Raw genomic sequence first — 24,784 nt, forward strand, 5'->3', positions numbered from 1 at the left:
GGAAACAATGTAATACATGAGAGGGAAAAAACACCTAATACATTTGTGTTCTTAGTTATTTTTCAATTGCTTTGAGCTGCATATATTTAGGCAGGAAAGATAGGTGTACATTTATAGAAATTAGCACTTCAACTCAGAGAAAAGGTAGATTAGACATACCACTGTAGTTCAATCTTACGTTAAACATAAAGCAAAATGTGTTTATTTTTGTTGCAGCAGCTGCTGTAAATCCAGTTAACAAAGGGATAAGCAAACAGAGTCACTTTAATGCCATTTGGCATTACGGATCAGTTTTAACACAGTTCTGACAAACAGTTTTATAGCTGCAACTTTCAACATACAAAGAGACCAGGTAGCCTCTGGAATTGCTGTTACAGTGCTCTCCAACAATAAATAGTGAAAGGCAGGAAGTATTTACATAGGCCAAACTGGAAATCTTTCTCAGCTCATAAATGTGGTTGACAGTATTTCTACTCAACAGCACAAAGTACAGCCCCTAACATAATATCTGTTTGACACAGGGTTAATACTTTGTATCAAAGGCTATCTTGTTGTTCATTCTTTCCTCTGTATGTTCTCATGAGGAAAAATGCTGTAGTGTCAAAAAGATTTAGAGTCCCTGATCATGGCTTTGGTTTACGCAGTCATTTGGTAGAGGCAGTACTATCACACTAGGTTCTACTGCAATCAAGCCAAGATATCAGCACAGGCAAAAATCAAGACTCTCCCAGTGGGAGTAAATATATATGAATTTTGATACATTTAAAAAGTAGAAGGCACAACAGAAGTAATAATTCAATTAGCACAGTCTTAATATGGAGATTGAGCCAGTCAAATATTTCGGAAATTACACATTACAAAATATTTCATACATTAAAACATTTTAAACTACACCCATTGGTATACTGTAACATACTGTACACACCCTATATATAGTAAAGCAAGCAGAATATGTAACAAAAACAAGACCCACCTCTGTTCTATATACAGAAAAAAAATTTCAAAATCAATACTTGACAAAAAGGCAGTAGCAGAATAAAAAAGCTTCCCTTTTTAATGCCACTGCACTACAAAAAAAACACTTAAATACATATTTATACACTAGTAATGCTGTCTGCAACTCCACTGTGTATAAAGCAGCACAAAGTGTTTCATAAAACACACAAAAAACGATCTTTAATATTGTTGCAGGTGAAATAAAAGTTCAGAAATACCAGGGCTGAATCAGTTTTACCTCTAACAAACAAGTCTCCACCGTTCGTCACATTTTCACATTTAAAGGATTAATAATTCTTAATGTGAAAAGTAAAACAAATAAATGGACATGGGAGCCAGTTGGCATGAAACAAACAATAATCAAAAGGAAATATAGGGAGGTAGATAGGGTGTCTCTGCGACCAACCATTTGTTTATGTATCTGTGAAAAGAAGCTTCTTCGTATGTACCAGAATTCTGGTATTTGAGTGTTCAGATGCTTTATTTTTTCTATTTGATAGCCTGTATGCTTTTAAAAGTGTTTTAAAGATGTATGCTTATAAATTTGCTGATGAGCTTTTGCAAAATATCCAAAGTCCACTTCTTTAAGCACAATGTTTAAATAATACTAAAGAGGAACGTTTGTTTTCTAATATCTTAAGGCTGTTCTTTGGTGTTAGCAATTATTGCAAACGCTATCAGGAGTCTTTGAGAAACTACTTAACAGCAATTCAAGTATTGTAAACTCTGCAGTGTGACACACAGAGGCCAGTTTGTCTGCATGTTTCAATTTACGAATGAAATCTATACTTATAAATCACAATAGCTTGGCTCTTTGACCTATGTCAAAATAAATAAACAGCAACAAATTATCTTGACACATCTCCCGAAAGATTCATAATGCCCTCTACGCCTCAACAGGAGCCACGCCGTTGCTGTGTGGTTTGTGGCCATTGGCATCTGTGTAGTTGAGTGCCTGCCTCTCCTGACCGGCAACCGGTTTGTCTCTCGCCTCCATTTCCCTCACCAGGTGTCTGCGGAGGTAGAACAGGTAACCCGGCAGCAAAAAGCCAAAGAATGTGAAGATCAGCAGGCCGAGATTGATCTGAAGGACAAGATAATAAGATGTGAGAAGAGTGACCAATTTACCCTTTTCATTTCCAGGACTGAACCAGATAAAATAAATAATATAAAATGTTGAGTCCGCATATGATCAAGTTCAGCATCTGTGGCATATATGCAACTTTATTTATGTCACAGTGGAGAATGCTGAGATCCCTTTTGCATCTCTGTGTGTGTGAAGTGTGTAGGCATGCAGAGACAAATGTGTGTCCTAACCCAATAGGGGTCTCCTTTCAGTGGTCCAAGCATGGCCATGAAAAGTGGCTGCTGCAGCAGAGCGATCAAAGCGCTGATCATGGACTGAAGGCCTGTTAGGGTGCCAAAATGGTTGGACGGGTAGCTGCGGGAGAAACAGGGTGGTTACCAAGTGTTTGAAACATCAAATTAAATTAGACTGTGTTCCAGCCTAATCTCATGAATAACATAGGATGAAGTAATTGTTTCTGCTATCGACAGATGAAGCAAACCGAGATGCTGAGCACTTCTCAGTTTCAGGGAGTTTATTTTCGTATGGAGGTTTTCATACTGATGTGGCTCTGGAGGCCACTCATCAGCTTGTCATTGTAATTTGCAGAAGTGCATTTATCCTGATATGTCTGCAGTGTAAAGGCCCACACACTGGCTGGCATTGTACCAGGCATTAACACTTATCACAAGACTACAGAAACATCTCACAGTAGTTGCAGGCTAGATTTTAAATCCAGCCAACAAAATATACATTTTTTGAAGGGAATATGTTTTGTGGTTGCAGTGTTGTGGTTGTTAAATACACAAAACTCCCCCAATTTTTATCACCACATCTGGTTACATTTATCACACTGTACTGAAGTACTTCTTGCTGTTTGGTGTTTATATAGTGCTGGAAAACACCTTAAAAAGGTCAGAAAAGAGTTTGTTGTCTCATTGCCAGGATATGATGGCATGTACTTCGATGAGCTCTGCTTCACTTAGGTGTTTCTTTAACTGCATGAACCACAATATACTGTGTGTTACACATATGATAAGAATCTCAGCTGACAGTTTTACAGTATTTATACAGCCACGTAACTGATGAAATGTAGTCCATTGTATAGGCAATGAATGAATGCTTACTAATGAATTTTAGTTATTAATGGTGGCTAAAGGCAAACCTTCATAACTGTCCATCTACTTGTTTTGTTATTGACACAACTTTAGCAATTGCTTCAGGATTTAAAAAGGAACTTTACACTTTATCATAGCCATGAATTGACAAGACTCACACAGCAGCATAAAGACCACCGCAGCAGGAGTGGATGAAGCCTCGGACCATAGTGTGAAGAATGAAGGTAAAAATCTAAAGGAAGTAGAAAAAGACACAATCATTGGATCTCGCACTGCTGCAATATTGGTAGTTTTTTTTTTTTATAATTTCCTTGTTGTCTACCTAATACTGTATGTGCGTGTGTGTGTGGTCAGAAGTGTGCGCACTACCTGCAGTGGCAGGTTGTCTATGAGACAGCAGATGCCAAACCCAAGGAGTAGCAGGTTGGTTAGGGTGAAGGCTCTCATGGCATTGGTCACTTTTTGGATCTTACGGTCTCTCCTGGGCCAACTGGTTGGTCCATTGTGACACCAAAAAAATGTGTTTTAATGTCAGTTATAATGAAACCATCCCTTACAGCAAACGACAATGACCAAGTCATGTTTACAATATGTAAGATTTTCATCCCCTGACAATTGATATAGAGACAAAGAATTTAATATTTGTCAAAAATCTTATAGAGCTTTTTCAAGTCCCATCACTACATGAATTGTACCTCTGCTTTGTGCTGGAGAGGTCAGTCTCCTCCTCTTTACACTCCTTCATCTTCCAGTCCATAATGTATCCAATCAGAGGACACGTGACAAGACACACCAGCTGCAGTGTCCCGAAGATGGATGAATAGAAACTCACTGAATGAGAACAAAATAAATCAAATTAAAACAGAACCTAAAAGCTATGCAAAACAAGTTACATAAAGTGTACAAATTTAAAGGCATGTTAACATATTGCACACCTTCCATTTCTGCCTCCTTCACCAGGTCCTCAGATGCTGAAATACATAAAAACGTCTCTTTAAGTAATTTTTCTGATAATGCACAATAATATTTGAAACCAAGTGTTTGTTTGCTGTGATGGTGGTTGAGGGTTTGATACTTACGATGCTCTTGCCCATAGGTGACCATAAACTCCAGCATCTTGTTCATAGCTCCCATATAGAAGATGATCCTCAACTGGGACATGCCCATTGTAATCAGACTCCACAGGAAGATGGGAGAGAATACTGACCGACGGAAGGGAATAGCATCTGAGAGACAAGCAGATTTCTGTTTTATTTAACGTAAATATACATATAAAGTATGTGAATGGAGTCAAGGACTTTGATTCTTATTGGTTTAAGTGTAAATGTTGAGACATCCAGCGTGTCAGTCTCAGTTTTTCATATACTGTAGATCATAATTTTGCATTAAAAACGAAATTAAAAAGAAGTGTTACTTTTGGAACCACTGATATAAAGCAGTTTGTGCTGTTTGATGACCTACTGGATGCAACATCAGGTCTATTAGGAATTTTCTCTCTTGATTGTTGGACATCTCCATGTTTCTCGCTCAGTGTTTCTCCATCAACCTTCTGGTCTGATGATGGAAGCTCTCGCAGCGTGAGGATCTTACTGTTAAATACACACAGATATACAAAAGCTTATTATGGTGGTAAACTGATAAGCTAAACTTCTGATAAAAACATTTGTGCCACTGTAGCACTGACATGAGGTGAGGCAACAAAGTGCCGTCCACACCGACCTGTAGTCAATCTCATCAGGTGTTGGGAAGCCTTCTACAGGCCAGTTGAAGAAACAGTTGAATAAGACACATCCAGCCAGAACCGCCCACGCCCACATGATTGCCATAAAGGACACGCCTGAATCATAGATCAGCTGGAAAGAGCGAGATGAAGCCGATTATTTGTTTTTTGTTTTTAAAAGCACCTTTTAAAAGGCACCTTTTATATTTTATGGTGAATTTTATCAAAAGATCTACTTTTTATATCCAGTGCAGAGCAACATTAGCAATCATTTAATATCTTGTTTCTGGTCAACTGACTTGAATTTAGTTGGTTGTTGCTAAATGCTCTTCGATATCCACTAGATAATTCCTAACTTTGTCTGAAAGCCGTTTTGTGCAGACCGCTGTTGGTTCTGCTGCTGTTTGAAACAAAAGTTGATGCAAGTGGAGTTAGTGGCTGGAAAATCAACAAGATGTGTAAACGAGGCAACAAAAGCTCTCTGAAGCTGTAAAAACTGCAGGATTTGGAAATAACAGTATTTAACTACAAACAAGCAAGTTGAACCCCAAGTTAGGTGGGTCAGCAAGCACCATGCATGGAGCCCACCTCCATCGGTTGGTGTGTGAATGAGAAGCAACATTGTAAAGCACTTTGGATACAAGTGCCATTTATCATTCAACATAGAATTTTGAATTATTGCAGCGTTAAAGATTGAATGCAAAGTAATTTGAGCTACACTGCTCTGCACTCCCACACAATGATTTCTATAAAAATCAAAGACTGCACATCCAGTTTCAGTGAAACTTGACTCCAAGCATTTTCAAGGTGTCAAAAAAAGACCAGATGAGAGTCAAAATGTCTCTCATTAAGTTAAAACAAAATCAAACAAACAACACCCCAAAGGCATCGGATCATAATATGAGTGTTACACATTAATATGGTTTATTGGAGAAAGGCACGTAGAATATACCAGTATAACAGACTAATGTTAATACAACTTGTGATTTACCTTTACTCCGGGGAAGGTGACAGCAGAGGAGGCATAAGAACCAATCATTAAAGACAGGATCGTGGAGCTCAGCGCACCAAACATGTTGGGGAGCTGCAAAGATAGAGAGAGGAGTAAAATATTAAACAAATGCTATAAACAGACAAAATATATCTCATTTAAAGAGATCTCATTTGCCTTTATTTCTACACTGTGAACTTAATGCTAAGTCAAAAATGCGTATTGCAGTATGTTATTTTGAGCACCAGAGAGCAGACTTGTAGCAGAGTCTTGTAGAAGCAGAATGAATTAGTTTTTCCTGCCCACTGAGTCTGCACCCAGTTACACTGATCTCTTCCTGCTGAGCGGACTCATTAAAAAAATATTAGTTTCCATGTCACAGGAAACAAGAATCACAGCCATGACCCAGTTTGAGTCCTGACCTTATGGTGGAAATACAGTGAGCAATAGCTATGCGCACATACCAACAACTTCTTTAAGTTAGGAATAAAGATGTTGAAGCCAGTTCTCCATGAACTTTACTGAGCTTTTTGGGCCCAGCCAGGGGGCATGCATGATAAGGTGGCAAGCACCAGGCACTAAGACATCATATATGAGGTCTAACAAATTACAGTGGTTAAGTAGCTTACTGAACAAAACAATGTTCTATTGTGTTGGCAGCACTTAGTGTCCTTTGATTAGAGTTTCAAATCAGTCAATCAGTATTATAAAATCACATGTGGGATTTTAAATGTGCAGCATTCTCCCTCAATTGTCCCTTTCCAAATTTCTCTTGCTGTCACCTATTTTTCCTTGCTGGGTCATGGATCACTAAGTAATATCAGTGCACCTTTTTTCCCCTTTCCGTAAATGCGTGCACCTTCCACATCCCTACACAAGCTGGACCAGCTCACATTCAACTCAGAGATGAATTTATATAAGTGTAAGAATACAGGATGATGGCTAGTATAAATCCAGCAATTACACACTGTAAATGCAATGAGAATAGTACAGTATTTTAGTGTCCACCAAAGTTTCCGAAACCAGGACTAACTGATTATTGGCCACATGGAAGCATCACAATAATGATAATAAATACAACACCAGCAAACCATGTATCAATAAATTTCATATTGGTATTTTTAAAAGCCAACAGCTGCCTGTTTACACTTCAAGCAGATGTGGAGCAACATCAGCATATATTTGGATGACTTCTAATCCAGCATTCAGCCCCCTTTTTAGCTTTGGTTTTTGTCTAAAGTCAAGAGAGACATATTTCGCTCTTTACCTGCTAAATAGTCCCCCAGCCAGTTACTAATTCTCTGTGTTATTTGGTGCTAGGCAGGTAGAATACACAGGGTTTTGAGAGACTTTTCATTACTGCCAATGACACTATGTAAAAGTAGTGATCCAGATTTCCCACAGACTGTTCTAGGAACTTTATTAGCCTATTCCTAGAGCTCAGTTTGGTCCAGTGTCCAGCAAGATGCCAAAGTGTAAGGTGTGAATGAGAATTTACAGGTAACTGCTGTCCTAAAGTTAGGCTGTAGTGACTTAACATAGCAGCCAGAGGTTTATGAGTTGTAGGGAAAAGCCTGAGGTCACTTCGGGAGCTGACAAGTAAACAGGAAAAAAAGAGTTTTCCTGAAAATGCTTGAGACAGAGCCTTGCTATATGAGTGAGATGAAAAAACCATCCCAGAGAACACCCAACATCATTCAGCTATTCTGAGAATCGAAATACTTCACAGCCGGTCTCGCTAGACTCTCAGACAGCCGAATGTAGGCGAGAGGACCCTCTGAAGACATAGGGGAGTGTGCCCCTCTTGCTGATGCTAAAGCAAAGATATTCCATCTGTGTGAAATGTCAGTTAACTGATGTTTGCCCTCAGAAGTGTAGCAGCAGCCGCCTCAGTGTGTCAGTGTAAGAAAAGTTGAGAAATCTGTGTGTTGATGAGTTGGTGCATGTGGCAGCAGCAAACCTGATTCCCAACCCTGTGTTCTGGCAGTTTTTCAGAAATACATATTTCACACAGGCCTCACAGCACATGGCTGGCAATACTAATGCTGCCAGGGGATGTAGAGGGAAACACGTGACTGCGTGGAGGTACATGAGGGTCAACAGGTATCAAAAAGTCACCTACAAATGGAGTTTCGGTTCATTCTCTAGTCATTACTCATCAGTTCAACTTCTGCTCCTGTTGTGCTCACTCACTTGGGTGTTGTAAAAATTTGGCACTGAGTTTAATTAAGACCTTAATCAGTGAGTGAACAAGCCATATAGCAGCTTAATGAGCGCCTATGTTTTGGTGCAACTCCTGTGGGCAAACATGCAAAAGAGAATTAAGTGCAGGCAGAGGACATGGAATAAAAGGGAATTCCGGGCGATCAAAGGAGATAAAAGATATACTGAGAAATAAGCAAGAAGAGAAATTATAAAGTAGTGGGAGTAACTTTTTTCTGTGCTTTGACTGATCTCCGCAGGCCACAGCTGCAGCTCCTCTCTCTTCTGTGAAGATCCCAGCAGGGAACACTAAACCACAGCTGATTAGCACTGGTTTCTTCTCTCTACATCAAGTCTCTGCCTCCCTCTCTCAGTGAACATACACTGTTCAAACCCTACAGCTCAGAGTGGTGGCACATGGCTTTTGTTCAGCTGCAGTACTTAAACAAATTAAAGTTAAATGTAAAGATGGCGGATGTATGGAGGCCTGAAAGCTCAAAATTACTCTAACCTTTGAGGTTTTTGTGTATTTGACTGTACACATCTATCTGAATGTCTTACCCAATCTCCTGCATTGGCTTATATTTGTTTGAGAAAATTTAAAAATATCTTTACTTCTGCCTGGCTGAGACCAAACTGAGCATTTACAAGATTGCCAACTTTTTACAACAGCTGTAAACAGGAACCTGCATGCAGCCAATACAGCCAAAGGGCTTTCCCACACATGTTACAGTAAATGCAAATGGTTTGTCGCATTACTTTGATGTCACTGTGACACAAAAGCAGCACATGCTCATACAGAATATACTCAATGCGAACCAGTAGGGACATTTAACAATGGGAGAACCTGGATATTGCCAAAACTTGTCTTGGCAAGGCAATAGTTCTAAAGAAGAGGGTGTGTGTGCATAACACACTCACACTTATCACAATGAATGAGATTAGAGATTAATCTAAACTCTCTACAAGTAAAACATTTTTTAAAGCTTTTCTCTTTGGACTGATCAGTTTGAATTATGCAAGAGAAGAAAGAAGATTTAGCAACAATGAGCTGCAGGGAAACCTCAAACTTACATCAAGTTTCCTATGCTACTGCTATAAAATACTTCACAGGCTCTGGTTATGGCTGCTGTGTTTGCATGGAAATTTAATGGAATGGGACTGGCATCTTTTTTAAATTAGGTGAAAATGCATACCCTTTTAAACTTGACCTTCAAAAATGTATGACTTGCATTACTCTCTTATCACAAAAATCGGGTACAGTACTTACCCATTTGTCAGCAGACTGACAAGACTATATTCAAATACAGTTGTGAGGGAAGAAAGTAAATTTAGTCATATGGTTAGATAATTAGCAAACAATCAACCAAGATGAGCTATTGAAGAGGTCACAAAGAGGACAAGAGATCATAGGATGGGTCGTGTTTGGAGGAATGTTTAAGATCACAGCAGGCACTTTGTTGTTACAAGGCCCAAGCAATGTAGCAGATAGTTAGTCCTGGGGTCGCAAGATCTAAAAGAGGGTAATAAAAGGGTTTTATTGACTTCGTTACTGATATCTTCAGATAATGTAGAAAGGGACAAGAGTGATGACTGTCAACTGCATGCACCTGGTTTCTTCATTTATGTTTTGTGAGGGTGGTTCCTTTCTTGGGTTTAAGTATAAATAGAAGGGGTTTGAGAGATACAAGTCAGAAACAACACTCAACATCCATGTGTTCTTCTCCATGCCGGCATGTATTAAACTGAGATGGTTCATCACGCTGATTTCTGTCTACAATTCTTCCAAGAGAAAAAATTTCTTTTACACAGTTCAAAGTAAAACCAGTTAAACAAAATTGTTTGAAGACGTTAAAACTGTTTCACCTCTATTTGACTTCAATTACAATTAAAACTGATCCTTAATTGAAAGCTTATAATTATTACATCTCTTGCAATGACATATAGATTTATTTTTAGGAATTTCCTGCTTTTGTTTGCAACTCTGTGTATTATTGCTGTACACAGTAACTGTGTGCACAAATGTAAATATTGTCCGTAGAACAATGAGGTGTTAACTTCCTTGATCAAGGTCATGGAGGTAATTTTTCTATTCAAAATATTCAGAATTTTCCGTAAGTTTTTGTGTTCTTGATTTATGATGCTTTTAAGTTATTGCGTTCAAACACGTGGTTTAAATTATGATGGGATATTTGAATAAGATCTCAGCTCTGTCGTCATTCACTCCTCAGAACAATAACCAGCAGGCACTTGCGTGAAAGTCATGCAGTGCTTGTACACACACAACCCAATTAGAGTTGAAGAGAGTGGGAGGAAAAGCGAGACAGAGGTCAAACTGGGACAAGGAGGAGGAGGAGGGGGCAGAAGATTGCTCAACTGAGAAACTGTGTAGTAAGTAATGGAAATGACTACATATAAATACAGACCATTTACATATTTGGCACCTTTGGAAACTTTAGAATTCCTAAGAGAATTTAAAGAGAATTTCAGTGTGTTTGAACAAAATCTGGCTGCACACCTGAAGTTTTTAATGACTGACCACCAACAGGTCTGGGGAATTTTAAAGTGGTAACTGTGCTTAAAAAAAAACGAACGTCACAAATTTTATGTGGAATATATCTCATGGTGAAACAAACTGTTATTGTACTTTCCTCCTTTAAAACAGCCCATCAGATGTTTACCAGCATTGGCAACTTTTTGCAGGGATATTGAAGGGCACAGCTGACTGTAAAGATACAGAATATATTCTTTAGTCCACTGACAGACTGAGACAATAACAATAATGGTCTCTTACTCTAGCTTTTGTCTCCAGAGCTTGGCTACAGTAAGCATATAGAGGACAGGTCATCTGTTCAAACAGTGCGGAATCTCCTTATCTAAACATCTGTTTCATGTTCGTCTCCCTGTGTGTACATAAGCATGCACACACATTAGTACATGGACACGTGTGCAACGTCATGCAGAGCTGAAGTGGACTGGATGTCTGATGAACATGGAAAAGACAAGATGAAAGGAAGTGAGAGGGATCAGCAAAGACAGGAGAAGGTATGGCCTTGAGTTTTTTGACAGAGGTGAGTGGGCTGAGCTCTGGGGAGGGTGTGTGGTCAACCTCGAGCTGTTATTGGTGAAAAACATTTCCATCTGCAACAAGTCATGTGCTGTGACAGAAACTCGCACTCAATGTACCGACACACAGCACAGACCTAAATATTTGCCAGGTCACAGGAGGCAGCGGCAACAATAAAACACACTTGATAATGTTGGTACCAGCTGACACATTACACGCAAATACACATGCCTGATGTGAATACAAACAAACACAGCTCCCAGTCGCAACACATAGTGTTTCCACAGCTGACTCAAATAAAGACCCTGACCACGCTGAGACGTTCAGCTACTAAAACTCTTCTGCTTTTGTTTGTTTTAGGACAACACAACTCTATTCAGTATTTCCGGGTATATGGGTTTACCTAAACACTAATTGCAGTTTCAACTCAAACATATGGAATATTCTGCTCAGTAAGAAAGACATGACATATACTGGTGGCAGATTATGACTAATCCATGTACTGAAAATGTTCCTGTCCGATTGATGGGAAGCTTGTTTTAATCTCTCAAATCTGTATTGAATGTTAGGAAAACTAGGAAAAAATGTTTTCTTGGTGCCAACTGTACTTCAATTAAACTCTATTAAAGATGATTTTATAGCCTGGCTGTGCTGATCCACCTGGTGGCTCTAATGTTGTGGCGGAATGGATACATTCACCGGTCTGCAAGCACACAGCAAGCTGCCATAAACTTTTTCTTTCTAATTGGTGTCGATCATGCCCAGCATTAAAATTCTCCTATGGTGACCCCTTTCCTCCACAACATTAAAACCATTAATATTGTGGTGGATTGATGGAAGTTGCCGGAGAATTATTAGTACAAAAAAAGCTCCCTATCTTAATTTGTCTTGTGATTTACCTACCTCACTCAGGTCTGATTAATTCCTATAATGAACATGAGAACAGTGGAGCAAATGACTTCATACACCACAACATAACTCTAAAAAGCTAATCTGAACGTTAACTCTACATAATGTTCCTCTGCAATGCAGATGAACAGAGTTAACAGAGTTAACAAGTAAAAATTTATTAAAGTATTATTTCACTGTGGACCTATGCGCTGTGTGTTCGATCTTGTGCCCATAGTAGCTCATTTCAGGAACACCAGAGACCTTTCATCGTCATTTTATCGCGCATGTGGTAAAACCACTATAAAGCAGCTTATTTTTCTATGAATGACCATCCAAAATACAGCAGCTATACCTCCCAGTATCTGCGCCTGTTGGTGCGTCAAGTAAGGGACTGTTTGCTATTTACTTATAACTCCAAAATCAAAAAGTTAGCAAGTAAATCAGGAAATTGTAAAACCTTTTTTTTTTGTTAAATCTTCTCTAGAAATTCACAAAGTCACAGTGTAGGCTCAATTTCATTATTTAATAATAAAGTGGATTAACGCTACTGCCTGCATGTATCTCTCTCATTTTCATGTTAATGTTTAAAGCAGCAAAACATATGTGTGAGTCAGGCTCTATAGAATTTTGATCAATCAGTTTGTTAAATATAAGGTGACAACTCATGTAGTCAGATACACATTTAATCAACATGTTATTTTTATTATTATTATTATTATTTTGCTCACTCACTGGTGTCTGACCTGTAATATTCTTGGTTGCTTCATAAATGTTTTATGACCCTGATATTAGTGGACGCCACTTTCTAACAATTAAGCCAATGTTGCACGTTTTACAAAATAATTTTTAAAACTAGATATTATATATTATTGTAAGCTGGAAATGTTATGCTTTTTATTATAATAAAATAGAATTATTGTCAAAATATATTTATTTTATTTATCTATTAATAGGTTTACATTTTCTGTTTCAGACAAATAAGTTTGGCTGCCAGGCAAGTAAAACAACACAAACAATGTTATCCAGAAAGCTGATTGTCAAGTACTGATTAACCAGGTGATAAAGTATAATATGTAAATATCATAATTTTATTTGTCTGTAATATCTTCCATCAATCAGTCTGAACCTCATCTGTTTCGTTTTCTGTTCGTTAGTGGTATGTCTCACCGTGAGTGAGGTGAAGGTCAGACAGATGCCTCCAAAGCCATTCAGGGAGAGAGCCAAGAAGATGAGGGCAGACAGAACTACAAAGAAGAGGAGCACAGAGAAGATTATCAGAATAAGATTGGTGGACGTCACATTCGACCCATCCACCAAAGGCCACATTGTACAACCATATGTGCGTGAAGATGAGGGAAGAAACTGGATGGAATCTCTTAACTGTTCATTCACTTTGTCATTTTCCTGTTGTGTTATGCACCCTGTTTCTGATTTTGTTCTGCACTATTTTTAGGTCAGCAATCAAATTTAAGAACATTAGTTGCAGTTAGCATGTTAACTACCTTCCACTAAGGCTTGAGTGTTTTCTTCTCATCAGAGGTTTACTCATGTAAATACACCAACTCACACCCATCCCTCTGAGACCACAGACAGCCTTTTGTAATGTAACTGTAATGTCGCTGACTGAAGTCTTGTTTTCCTCGTTATCAAATTCTGTGTCTGAATGAAACTTTTTCTGTCTTTAACTAAACAAAGCCTGATGTATTGATGTGACGGCCCACTGGCCGTCTCAAGGTTTTGCCTTGGCCTGTTGCTGTTTTTCAGGTTCACCTTGATCCTTGGCTCCTCCTATTTTAATGAGGATTCCAGTCAACTGCTAAAAGTCTACAAATCTGGAAGGCAGGTGTCTTGTTGGTACCCAGCGTAGTTTTTTTGGTTTTGCAGTTTGTTTTGTTAATGAACATATACATAACATAACATTGATCATCTAATGCAGTGCCCTCACAGAACCTGCAGCCAGCTTGAAATAAAAATTGACTTGATGTACGGTTTTATTTGATTTTTTTTACTTGATCTGACCTTTTGTTGTCAACATTGTAAATGCCACAAATGTGCTTTGTAAATTAAATAGTTTAGATTAATTAACATAACTCTCTGAACAGTGTGAATAAATACTGTACATGAATCATATCTTAACACACAGAATGTTGATGGGCTTGACATTGTGGTTTGTGAAGTGTCCCACAGAGTGGAAAAGCTCTGCTACATAATGTTCAAATAAATATGTATGCAAAGTAAGTAAGTAAGTGGACTTTTGCAGTTGATGAACTGATATTTAGCACATATGTTAGTGTAAGTAAATGTACTCACTTTGAGGGTTGTATGTTGACAATGCCATTATAACACAGGACAGACCGAAACATGCACTGCAAAGAAATGAAACAAGTAATTTTAAACTCTAGCTGACTGTACTTGATGATGGAAATCAGACATTCAAATTTGTGCCTGTATACACAAATACACTGAGACATAGAAACTCCCAGGGGACCATGTTAGAAACACCACAGAAAAAGGAACTGCTGGTGACTTAACATTCATTCGACTGCCACGTTTTTAGGTGAAAACCACTCACCTGGGTAGTATGCCTGTTAACCTAAAGTTGAAATTTATTTTCAAACATTAAAAGTACAGTTCTACATATTCTGGAGTTAGTTGCCTCCAAAAGAAGGAAACTTTGTCAAATTTTTGGTTTGAAAACTTGTTTAAACATTAACAATCATGTTTAAATGTATGTTTCTCTATCAAACTATCTGGTATGGACGACCTTATGACTGACTTAGCCTTGATAAATGTAATTTGTGTATTTTTAACATTTTCATAAAGCCTTACACTTGTCCATATAAGATTATCACATTTTAAAAAAGTTTAGATTTAAAAAAATCTGTTGACTATTAAAAGACACCTGTCACAGTTTTGTATAAATGATGAGCTAAGTGCAAAAACAGCGATTAGCTGTGTGGCCATGACTAAAGGTACTAGGACTAACTACAAATTGCTCCAGGAGGTATGACAAAACTGACATGACCTTATGACAAGACTAAGTAACTCACATGAACATAAAAGTAGAAGAACCAGTACTAGAGCAACTAAACATGGGGAAGGTTAAGCAAACTAGGGAAGTATCACAAATGTGACCTGTCTGTAAATGTTTTTACAAACATTACCTGCCCATCAGGCGAATTGGACGTGGCCCAAACTTGTCCATAAGGATACCGAGTGGCAGGGTGGTTGCGCTAAGCAAGAAGGAACCAATAGTGAAGCCCAGATTTAGCATCTCTTCCTGTTCTACACAGCTGGGCAACTCTTTAACCTCAGTGTTGGATGTGTTTCCCAAAGACACCACCACGGAATCATTCTCTGTAGGAACAAAAAAATGAGGGTTGATACCAGAGGCAAGTGGTAAAATGTTTACAGAGAAAGACCCAAAAGTATTGGACAAGTAACTAAAAACACACACTTATTGTTGCATAAAATTCCTTTTCAGTCTTTCTGTAATAGATTGTTGGGGTTATTTTACCCGGACTGCTTTGTTTTTACTCAGACTAAGCTGTTGTATTGTGTGTGTAATAATAATTTAATAATAGTAATAAAAGTTTTTATTTTTAATCTAACACTGTGATATCCTAATCTTAATCCAATGTGAATGCTCCAGCAATTATCTCATCAGTATTTGCTTTTGAAATTTGTAAGGCTAACTGAGTTTGAAGTTTGCCCAACCAGTATTTCATCTGTTTCAGCAAAAACAGTATTTTTCAGCTTTGCTCGGAAATTCCTGAAGAATTCACATTGGAAGTGTTTTTTAGTTATTTCTTGAGTCTTTTTATTTTTTATTCAAGCTCTTATTGACAAATTGTGTCGCCAGGATCTCCATCAGATGTTGAAGGTTTATTGATTTTACCTGAGCACAGATGGGAGTAGAAGCCTTCCTTTTTCAACATAATGAGCAGGGAGGCCCAACCGAGTAAAACAGCCGAACACAGTAGGTTTTCAATCACCGCTGTCACTGCCATCCACCAGCGCCTTCTGTAGGCCTGGATGAGCGAGGGTGCCATCACTGCTGCTCTGTGGTAGAGGAAAGACGAGGACAGTGGCAGGAACAGTGCAAAGATGTAAAGGGGGTTAAATAAGGGGAGAAAATAATCAAAAAGTCAGAAAAAATTTAGAAGACACTGGATGGCAACATGTGTGCAACCAATAGACAATAAAATGTATTGATAAACATTTTCGGAATTGAAAAAAAGTATAACAGTTGCTAATTTGTTAGTTTGCTCTGTTCTGATGATTGTATTCTTGTCACTATGCCATTTAAAGTGAAGTCAAAGAAAGGTAGCAAAGTGGTGGAGACATATGCATTTATGGACCAAAGCAGCTCTGCTACTTTCTGCACTGATGCATTGGCTAGACTGTTGAACCTACAGGGTACAAGATTTGAACTTAAGCTGAAACTATGGGTCCAAAGCAACAAGTAGAAAGTTATATAATCTCAGACAGGATGTTAGGGGGTTTGAAAGCAGCAACTTTACTGATTTGATTAAGTATTCACAAAGTCTGCCGTTCCGGGTTTCAAAAAATAATATACCAACACACAATTACATAGAAAAGTGCTTTTGTTTCAGTGATGTTAAGTTGCCCATCATCATTGCTGAGATAAGACTTCTTATTGGAGCCAATGGTCACAAGGCATTAGAACCCATGGAAGGTGATAAACCGCAAAGACAATGGACCATACTCTGTACACAGAGAAAATGGAGATGACAATGGGTGATTAAAAAAACTGTGTATCATGCTAATAGTCATTATTATGTTGGACTCCCTATGAGAAATGCTCACCACACTATCTTAAACAAGAATGCAGCAATTCAAGAAGCTCTGAAGAAAATTTGAGAAGAATACAGCATTCAACGAAGAGTACAATGCTTTCATGAGTGAGATAATAGACAAAGGCCATGCGGTCAAGGTACCAGAAAAGCAACTGATTCAAAAGGAGGAAAAAACAATGTATCACCAGGTGAGACTTCCTGATGAAGACACAGACTTTTGCGTTTCCTCTGGTGGCCTAACGGCGACACAGAACAGAACTTGTTTGAATATAAAATGTGTAAAATGTGTACACCTGTTTGTGACCGCATCATGCTCCAGTTGTGCAAACGTTTCACTAAAAACAAACTGCAAAAGATAACAGAAACCTTTTAACTAACAGCTGTAGATACAGTACTCAACAACTTTTACATAGATGACTGTCTGAAATCCATCAGCAGTGTAACTGAAGGTGTTGGCCTGTATTCTGAAACTTAAAGTCCTATATGCCTTAGGAGGGTTTTACTCAACAATATGGGCAAGCAATAGCAGAGAGGTGTTCTTGAAAATCGGATACTTAGAGGGGGAGGCCGTCTCAGTATATCTGCCTTGCCAGCTGAAACTTAGCATCCAGCAATCAATCCAAAGGATGCACACATCCCCACCCTAACACTGAGACATCCATAAGAAAATCGGGCATGGTGGAAGAAATGTTATGATTTCCAAACACCGTCAAAAAGATTGGATTCCCATAGCAAACTCCACAGTGAGAAAATTCCTGTCAAGAAAATCAGTACAAAGAAAGGTGAACAAAAAATTTCATACTTGTGCCTAATGAACCCCCATTTGGTAGGTGTCGACTATTGTGGACCTTACTTAGTTAGGCTTACTTACTTGCTTAACTGCCTAACAACTAGAGGCGTGTGCATAGAATTCACCCACACCCCTAATTCCTGCTTAAATGCAATTAGATGTTTTGTGTGTAGGAGGGGTCAAGTTTCTATACTTTGTTCAGATAATGGCACAATTTTTTTTTTGTGCTGGATGAAAACTTTGGGAAGCAATAAATGAATGGAATCAAGAAAATATACAACATGCACTACACCAGAATGTAATTGAGTGGATTTTCAATCCACCAGCTGGCTCTGATCATGGAGGTATTTGGGAGCGACAGATTGTAATTGCAAAAAATTGTTAGTCTTTCAATTTGGGGCCGAAAAGTGTAGGAGCCAAAACAGCTTTAAATCTTTAAGTCAGTGTTATGTCTAGTGCCAGATAACTGTATTATAATAAGTGTTAACTGTACCATAAGTCCCTAGTAAATGTATTATGTGAGTATATGGGACATTCTTGGGGACTGTGGAATACGAGTCAAAACATTTTGTCTAAGATTTGAATTTGATAAGAATGAGTGGCTACAACATGGCCAAATGAGAAAGGACCGTGGTGACTGTGGTGTTATGTTTATCTCCCATATCGCAGAAGACAAGTGTAACTGTTGCCATGGAGAAGGCGCCACGGTTCAGTCAGTTAAAGTTAGAAGTTCGTCATTGGTAAACTAGCCCCAGAGCTTATTCGCCGTGCTCTAATCTCCACTGAATGAAAACAGATATTTACAGGGGTAACTGATGGGGGTCTCTTCAGAAGTTTTTTCTCCTCATCTGCCTGGTAATTGCCCACATGACCAGTCATTGGTTTGTAAATGCCACTTGGGTCATTGACACCTTGCTCTGCATTGTTCATAGCAATCCACCCACTGTGCTGTCTAGATAGCAGCTATTTCACCCTTCATCGTAACCAAAGGAAACAATGCTGACCCTCACTGTGACTCTGAAATAAGGATAGTGATTTAAAATGATGATATTTCCATATGAAAGCAGCACAGGATGTGTGCATGCCACCACAGTTTACCTTTTTAAAAGTGAGTAGTTAACATAGTTTTTAGCAAAAAGAGAAAAAAAAGGTGGCCATAACTATGTAACAAATCCAAGAGTGCACACACACGCGCATGCACACACACACACAGGACAGGTCACGATAACCCCAAGCAGTAAATTCCTACAACAGAATCCAGTCATGACCACCTTGACGTGAAAAACATCTAAACAAGATAAAAAGATTAAAAGATTAGCTTTTCTTTTTGGTTTTGAACCAGTAAAAAAGGAAAGAAATAGGAGGGGTCTGCATCCATGACCTTTAAAAAGGAAACACTTTCACAATTTCCTAATTAGGGCATGTCTTGAGCCAGTGTGTGTGTGTTGTGTTGGTGACAATCTAATGGGACAAATTTATCTCTGTGTGTGCCCATGCTTCTGGGGTGAGTGTAATGAGATTATCCGTAGCCCAGTGAACTGCCTTTGTGCTGAAAAGACATTTTAAAAAGGGGGATTTCTGTGTAACTGACACCCCATGACAAAGACCACTCAATGTATACACACAATAGCCCACGTCTCAACAACGAGGCAATAGAGCAGTTAATTAAATCACAGGCAGTTCAGAGGGTTGTAGACATTTAGAGACATGATTCTCTACCTTGGAAATATACTAGTGCTTTTAAAAACTAGTGTTTTTAGTATGTTTGTAACTGTGCTTGTCATCTAAGATTTAAAATAAGACTTTTATTTTACTATAGACTATAGTCCAGATTTTGAGCAAATAAGACCTCTTGGTCCTGCTCATTAAGGTACCTAGGACTTGCTAGAAATTTTGTTTAAATCAGTATTACAATCGTAGCATTTAAACATTTTGTCTTCTCAGTTTCTTCTAGCTGTTTGTATGTTAAGGAAATGCTTAGACTCTCTGCACTTTGTCACACACTGTTCGTCTCACTCTATTAAATTATGTGAAACTGAACAAAACCTTTATTGAAGCTACTCAATTGAAGCAGCTGCAATCTCTGTTTTTTTTTTTGATTATTTAATTATTTTCAACTTTCCTTTTTAGATACTGTGATGTGTCTAAACCCACATCATAACACCTTCACTACCACCAAGAAACATATCATGTATCCAGATGTGAGCTGCTCTTATTCAAATGTAGACATGGATGCTGAAAATAGTAAAGATGGTGAAAAAAAAAACACCTGCAGCTTCTTTGTGTTTTTTCTCATAGTAATGTGGAATTACACCAGGAGCCCTTTCTTCTAATTATCTTTGAACCAAGCAACGTTATCAATGTTGCCAGCTTTCATTATTGTTTTAAAGCCAGACATAAATCTATCTTTGTATGCTTTGACAATTAGAAATTTATTTATTTGTTTACTTTGTCCTTTCAGTTAATCCTATAAGTTCAGCGTTACCACAGCAGATAATTTTGTCCGCATGGTGGTTTAGCACTATTAAAAAATCAAACAAAAAAATTCCTTTCTGCTTTTTCTTACACTTGCATCTCATGAAATGTAAACATTTTTCTGATAGGACATTGCTTTGATGCTTTCTATTTGTTTAACAATCTGTTCAAAATATAAAATACAGAACTAGTTTCAGAGATGTACACATTCTAGAAACCAGGATTTAAATGTTGTCAAGTATTTCATCATGTGTTGATGCGGCACAACCGACAGACAGAACAGCCTTTCAAACATGAACAGACCTAAGGCCTAAGAATAGATGCTACTGTCACATGGACTGGATTTAGGGAGCTGAGGCTGCATCACAAGTATCAACACATACAATAAATGCTACACATTGCATGCAAACTCGTGGTAGTCACTGCTCAGGAGACAATGTCATAAATCCAACATAGAATCCGGGCTACTGATTTCACAAAGTTTCTTTTTAAGCTCAGGTTATATGACCAAGTTGACTGATTAAGATAAGAAAGTTTGATACAACAAAGCCTCCTTTCTCCACTGTGTGCTTATCACACTTTCTACCTTTTGGTGTCCCACACATTAAGTGCTGCTCACGGCACAGCTGTTACTGTATTTAGCACCTAATTAACCAAATGTTCTGTGTATTGATGAGGAGTGACCAAGTGTTTTGATGCAGCAAAGCCAACACACAACAAAGACAGACAGAGACAGGTTCTCTGAGGGTCGGCAGGTATTTGTGACCACCTATCATAAAACTGTGAAGTGTGTTACAAAAGTAGGTGAAGCTGGAAGAACACCATATAAGGAAGGTGGTTCTTAGATACCTGTGCTCTGCAGCAGCTGAATAACGCAATATTGCAGCCATGATATCAACGAGTGTTTTGGTATTTATAAGGTATGTTATTATAGATTTTTACATGTCTAGCTAGCTTTCTAGTCAGAAGTTTGCTGCTCCCATCCAGCCCTGCTCTTTTTTCCCTGTGGGGATGTTTCTGACCTTGACCACTCCTGTTTATCAACCGCTGCCGGATACAAAGGATCACAGGGTAAACTCTTTATCATCACAAGTTTCCAGGAAAATAAACCACACGCCGTAGGAGCCTCTGTTCCCCGAGGGGTCCAAACCTCGAAGCAGCACGGCCGTCGGGCAGCTGTCTGTCACCGGGCATGACCTAAGCCCAGTCTCTGGTTACCGGCCCTGCGGGGTGGAAGCTGAAAAGCTAGCAAGTCTGCTGATACATTCACATGCTGCCGGAAATGTTGGGATTCTGACTTTAACCCATTGAAAAAACTTCCCAAAAGTTGGAAAATGGCCAGACATTAGGTTTCCCAATGCCTGCTTCCATAACTATTACACAGATAATTCATTGAGGCATAGGTTCACTAATGTGTTTTGTGATTATTTAAAGCTATTGGTAAAAAAACATTCATCTAAAGTTATTTTAAGATTAGTATTTTAATTTAGTCAACTTTTTCAAAAATTAATTTCGTTCATTCAAAATTAATTTAGTGTTTTAGACCCTTGGTCACACAATACAATCTAAATAACCACAATCACCTTGAAGACTTGGGCACCTGTGAATGAACATTCTGAAGTGCTCATAGTAATTTAGCACTATTTTCTGATGCTTTATCAGCCTCCAAATTAATCGAAACCCAGATAATAATAAATCACCCCCTCACTCAATCAGTCCAGTTTCTTTCATATAAAAATAGTTTGCGGTGTTTTGTACTAAACAAAAATAATAACATCCTAGCCATTCTTGGCCACTTTTTCTGATACTTCATAGACAAAATGTTGAGTCAGAAAACAACCCTATGGATAAATCAACAATGAAAATACTAGGCTAATTCCTGCCTTAATGTGGACTCTAGTTGTCAGGTTGTCAATTAAAAATTTTCACCTTTAAAAGTTTCTGTAGATATTTTAAAAGTTAAATTGTTCTGTGGCTTGAATCTATCATAGAATGGGCCCGTTTCTTTGGAATCTCGCTTTTATGGGGTGCCCGTGAAGGCAACATAGGATGTCTAGACTTTAATCGTCCTAGCAGAAACATGTTGCTTCTTAAAACTGGAGAATTGTACAAATTAAGAGTGTAACAAAGACATCTGTCAAACATCTGCACCCGTGAACGTGTTTCTACGCATACACGGATACTACTCTAGCAACATTCAGTGAATGAAGTAAAACAATAGGTTAGTACTACGTTTTAAAACCGTGAAAAGCGCACTGGGACAGCATGTGCAGTCACTTCCCGAAACAGCCATGGAATAATCACCTCCTGACAATCTCTTAATTTCAACCATACTTGGTGTAGTTCCCTCTCCCAACATACACGAGAATTGTCTTAAATCCCATTGCAGTCAATACAGTGGGCCTTTCATATAAAAGTTGTCATTATCTCTCATGCCACGTGTAGCATCTACTACCGGTTGGTTCGGTTCCCGCCATATAAAATATAGTAAATGACATAGTTATAAACACACAGTAGCCACTTTTTAAATATTCAAAGGAAAACAACTAATTTACTTACTTCAGTTTTTTGTCTTTTCGGAGAAGAAAAGTGCTTGAAATGTCTTTTTCTGTTTCTTTTGTTGCTCACTGCATTAGAAATTTAAAAATACTCTTAAGAGTTGATTTTTATTGTCTTTGATTGGGAATCAACAGGAGCCTGAGCCCCGGAATTAAACTTGTTTCTTTCCCTGCTGTCTTTTGTCTTTGTGGAGGTTTCCTGCTCGTTTTCGATCGACTCCACACTTCTCTTCTCTCTCAGGTTTCGTTGATCACTCCCCTCTTAGCTTAATGTGACTTCTACGTTCCCTCCCTCAAGGGGAGGAGAAAAGTCACCATCCGCACTTCATTCACTCTGGACACAGTCGGGACACATCAGCACAGCTGTCCATGGAGCCTGTTGCCAAAGGCTTCAAAACACTCTTAAATACAAAGCATACAGTTAGATTGTATTATCCAAAATTAGCCTAAATACAAATATTGCCGTTCAAATTATTACTCAACAAACAGGTTTTATTACAGCAATCAGGCTTCACACTTTTTTACACAGACAAACCCTACACTCATTTATAACCATGGTTAATTACCAGGACCGAGTCTCCTTCAACATTAAACATTTTCTTTTGGGAAGTTTGAAACCCCAGTGTTTATTATGTGCACCTGCTTGCAGTTCCAATTTTTTTTTTTTTTTCTTTTGGTGGATTACTGGATTTCTTGTCTCCTGTTAATTGGTAGACTGACGTGAAACGACAAGAATAGATAGGCTACAGGTGGTATAGTCTTGTTGCTTCATCTGTCTAAAATTGAATAAAACAGGGACCCACTCTTAGTGCCTTTAGTGGTCAAATCTTCACAGGTGCATTTAAATGTGATATTTTGATGGTAAACAAAGACAATATAAATATGCAATTTGACAAACATCTGTGCACTAATCAATTTAAAAAGTAGCAGAACACAAACATACACATGTGGTTTGCACTTGCTTGGTTACAGCTAACTTGGGGAAAATATATAAAACTAGTCCAGTGATCCGGTTCCCACAAATGAGATAAGGTGAAAACTAATTTCATCTTCTGTCTTAAAGGAACATGATGCTTTCCTACACTTTACAGCAATGACACAGGCTGGCCTAATTTTGTTTCAATGGTGAGGCAAGTGTTGACATTAGTTTAATCTGATTAGAAATTACTGCCATGTTGAAATCTGCTGGGCAGGCTTCTAAGCAGTGCCTCTATGCCATAAGACCCTCATGTTTACTAAGGCCTAATGGAGGATCTCTTACCTCCAAATAGGAAAGGTTGAGAACTTCAACTCTTAATTCCTAGTTCAAAGACACAAGATCCAGCTACTTAAAGGCAGAAATGTTTGAGGGCAATAGCAATAAAGCACTAAATATCTTATAGGCTGGGAATTAAATTCTTCAAAGAGGCTCTTACAAACAGTCAACATTGTGTAAATCATCAGAATATATCAGCTTAACCTTTAAAGTTCATTCAGCCTCTATTTTCCAGTACTACTGGTTTTCTCACAAAAGTATAATTCAGTATCCAACAGAGCATTACACTACAAAAGAAAATCTGCACCCTGCGGGTTTCTAAAGAGACGGGCCCAGTTTTCCATTTAAAACCTATATATAGCAGTTTGCCACAGTTCAGTCTGGTTACTTATTGGGTTTATAGTTGACCATCAAACTTTGATCCAGCTGCAGAGGAAAATCTAAGGACCCAGGGTCCCAATTTATTTATAAAATAATCCCACTGGAATTTTTGTGAGCTCCTTCCAGCTGTGGACACCTGGAAATGTGACCTTTAACCCCACCTGAAAACTGCAGTGTCCAGTAGAGCGAACATACTCACAGACTGGACACAAACCTGCACAGTACTGCAATAAATAACACATTTGTGACTTAGTATGTCCAATTTTTGTTGCCAGCATCATGTATCTGTAAACATAGCAGAATGTTAAAGACAAAAAACACATAGTAATGGTTCAGGGTTATTGCAGATGGACTTTTCTATTCTATGTACTTTATGTTTGATGTTTACTTGTATTGTCTATGTCTTTGTATTACGTATTGCTTTACAACCAGTAACCTGGGGGACAATTAACTT

General features: G+C 38.3%; 1 protein-coding gene and 1 long non-coding RNA gene across 3 annotated transcripts; one reads left to right on the top strand and one right to left on the bottom strand.

Annotated features, from left to right (window-relative positions):
- Nucleotides 1–174: 174 nt before the first annotated feature.
- Nucleotides 175–22,947, bottom strand: slc43a1a (solute carrier family 43 member 1a). Of its 2 annotated transcripts, none has more exons than XM_067519534.1 (15): nt 22,696–22,947; nt 15,950–16,113; nt 15,216–15,408; nt 14,362–14,417; nt 13,219–13,295; nt 5,892–5,984; nt 4,900–5,033; nt 4,642–4,769; nt 4,260–4,406; nt 4,116–4,151; nt 3,876–4,011; nt 3,550–3,670; nt 3,339–3,412; nt 2,314–2,437; nt 175–2,080 (listed from the first exon to the last, which is right to left on the bottom strand). In XM_067519534.1, the coding sequence occupies exons 2-15, from the start codon at nt 16,101–16,103 to the stop codon at nt 1,883–1,885; spliced, it is 1,671 nt and encodes a 556-aa protein (XP_067375635.1). In that variant the 5' UTR covers nt 16,104–16,113; nt 22,696–22,947; the 3' UTR covers nt 175–1,882. The 2 variants fall into 2 exon arrangements, with proteins under 2 accessions (XP_067375635.1, XP_067375634.1); XM_067519533.1 differs by lacking the exon at nt 22,696–22,947 and adding an exon at nt 21,159–21,238.
- On the top strand, nt 9,380–13,212 carry LOC137134598 (uncharacterized). The gene is made up of 3 exons (XR_010915446.1): nt 9,380–10,484; nt 11,012–11,138; nt 13,025–13,212. It is a non-coding gene; the product is annotated as an uncharacterized lncRNA (long non-coding RNA).
- Nucleotides 22,948–24,784: the final 1,837 nt, after the last annotated feature.

Source organism: Channa argus, chromosome 10, assembly GCF_033026475.1.
Source record: "Channa argus isolate prfri chromosome 10, Channa argus male v1.0, whole genome shotgun sequence".
NCBI classification, from domain to species: Eukaryota; Metazoa; Chordata; class Actinopteri; order Anabantiformes; family Channidae; genus Channa; species Channa argus.

What these genes read in the sequence shown, in the direction of transcription:
- slc43a1a (XM_067519533.1), bottom strand. Translation starts at nt 21,223, where the DNA reads ATGATAAAGAGTTTACCCTGTGATCCTTTGTATCCGGCAGCGGTTGAT. An exon ending in TCACCTTCCCCGGAGTAAAG is followed by an intron (nt 5,034 to 5,891) that starts GTAAATCACAAG and finishes CGCTCTTTCCAG; the next exon opens with CTGATCTATGATTCAGGCGT. An exon ending in TGAAAGGAGACCCCTATTGG is followed by an intron (nt 2,081 to 2,313) that starts GTTAGGACACAC and finishes CTTGTCCTTCAG; the next exon opens with ATCAATCTCGGCCTGCTGAT.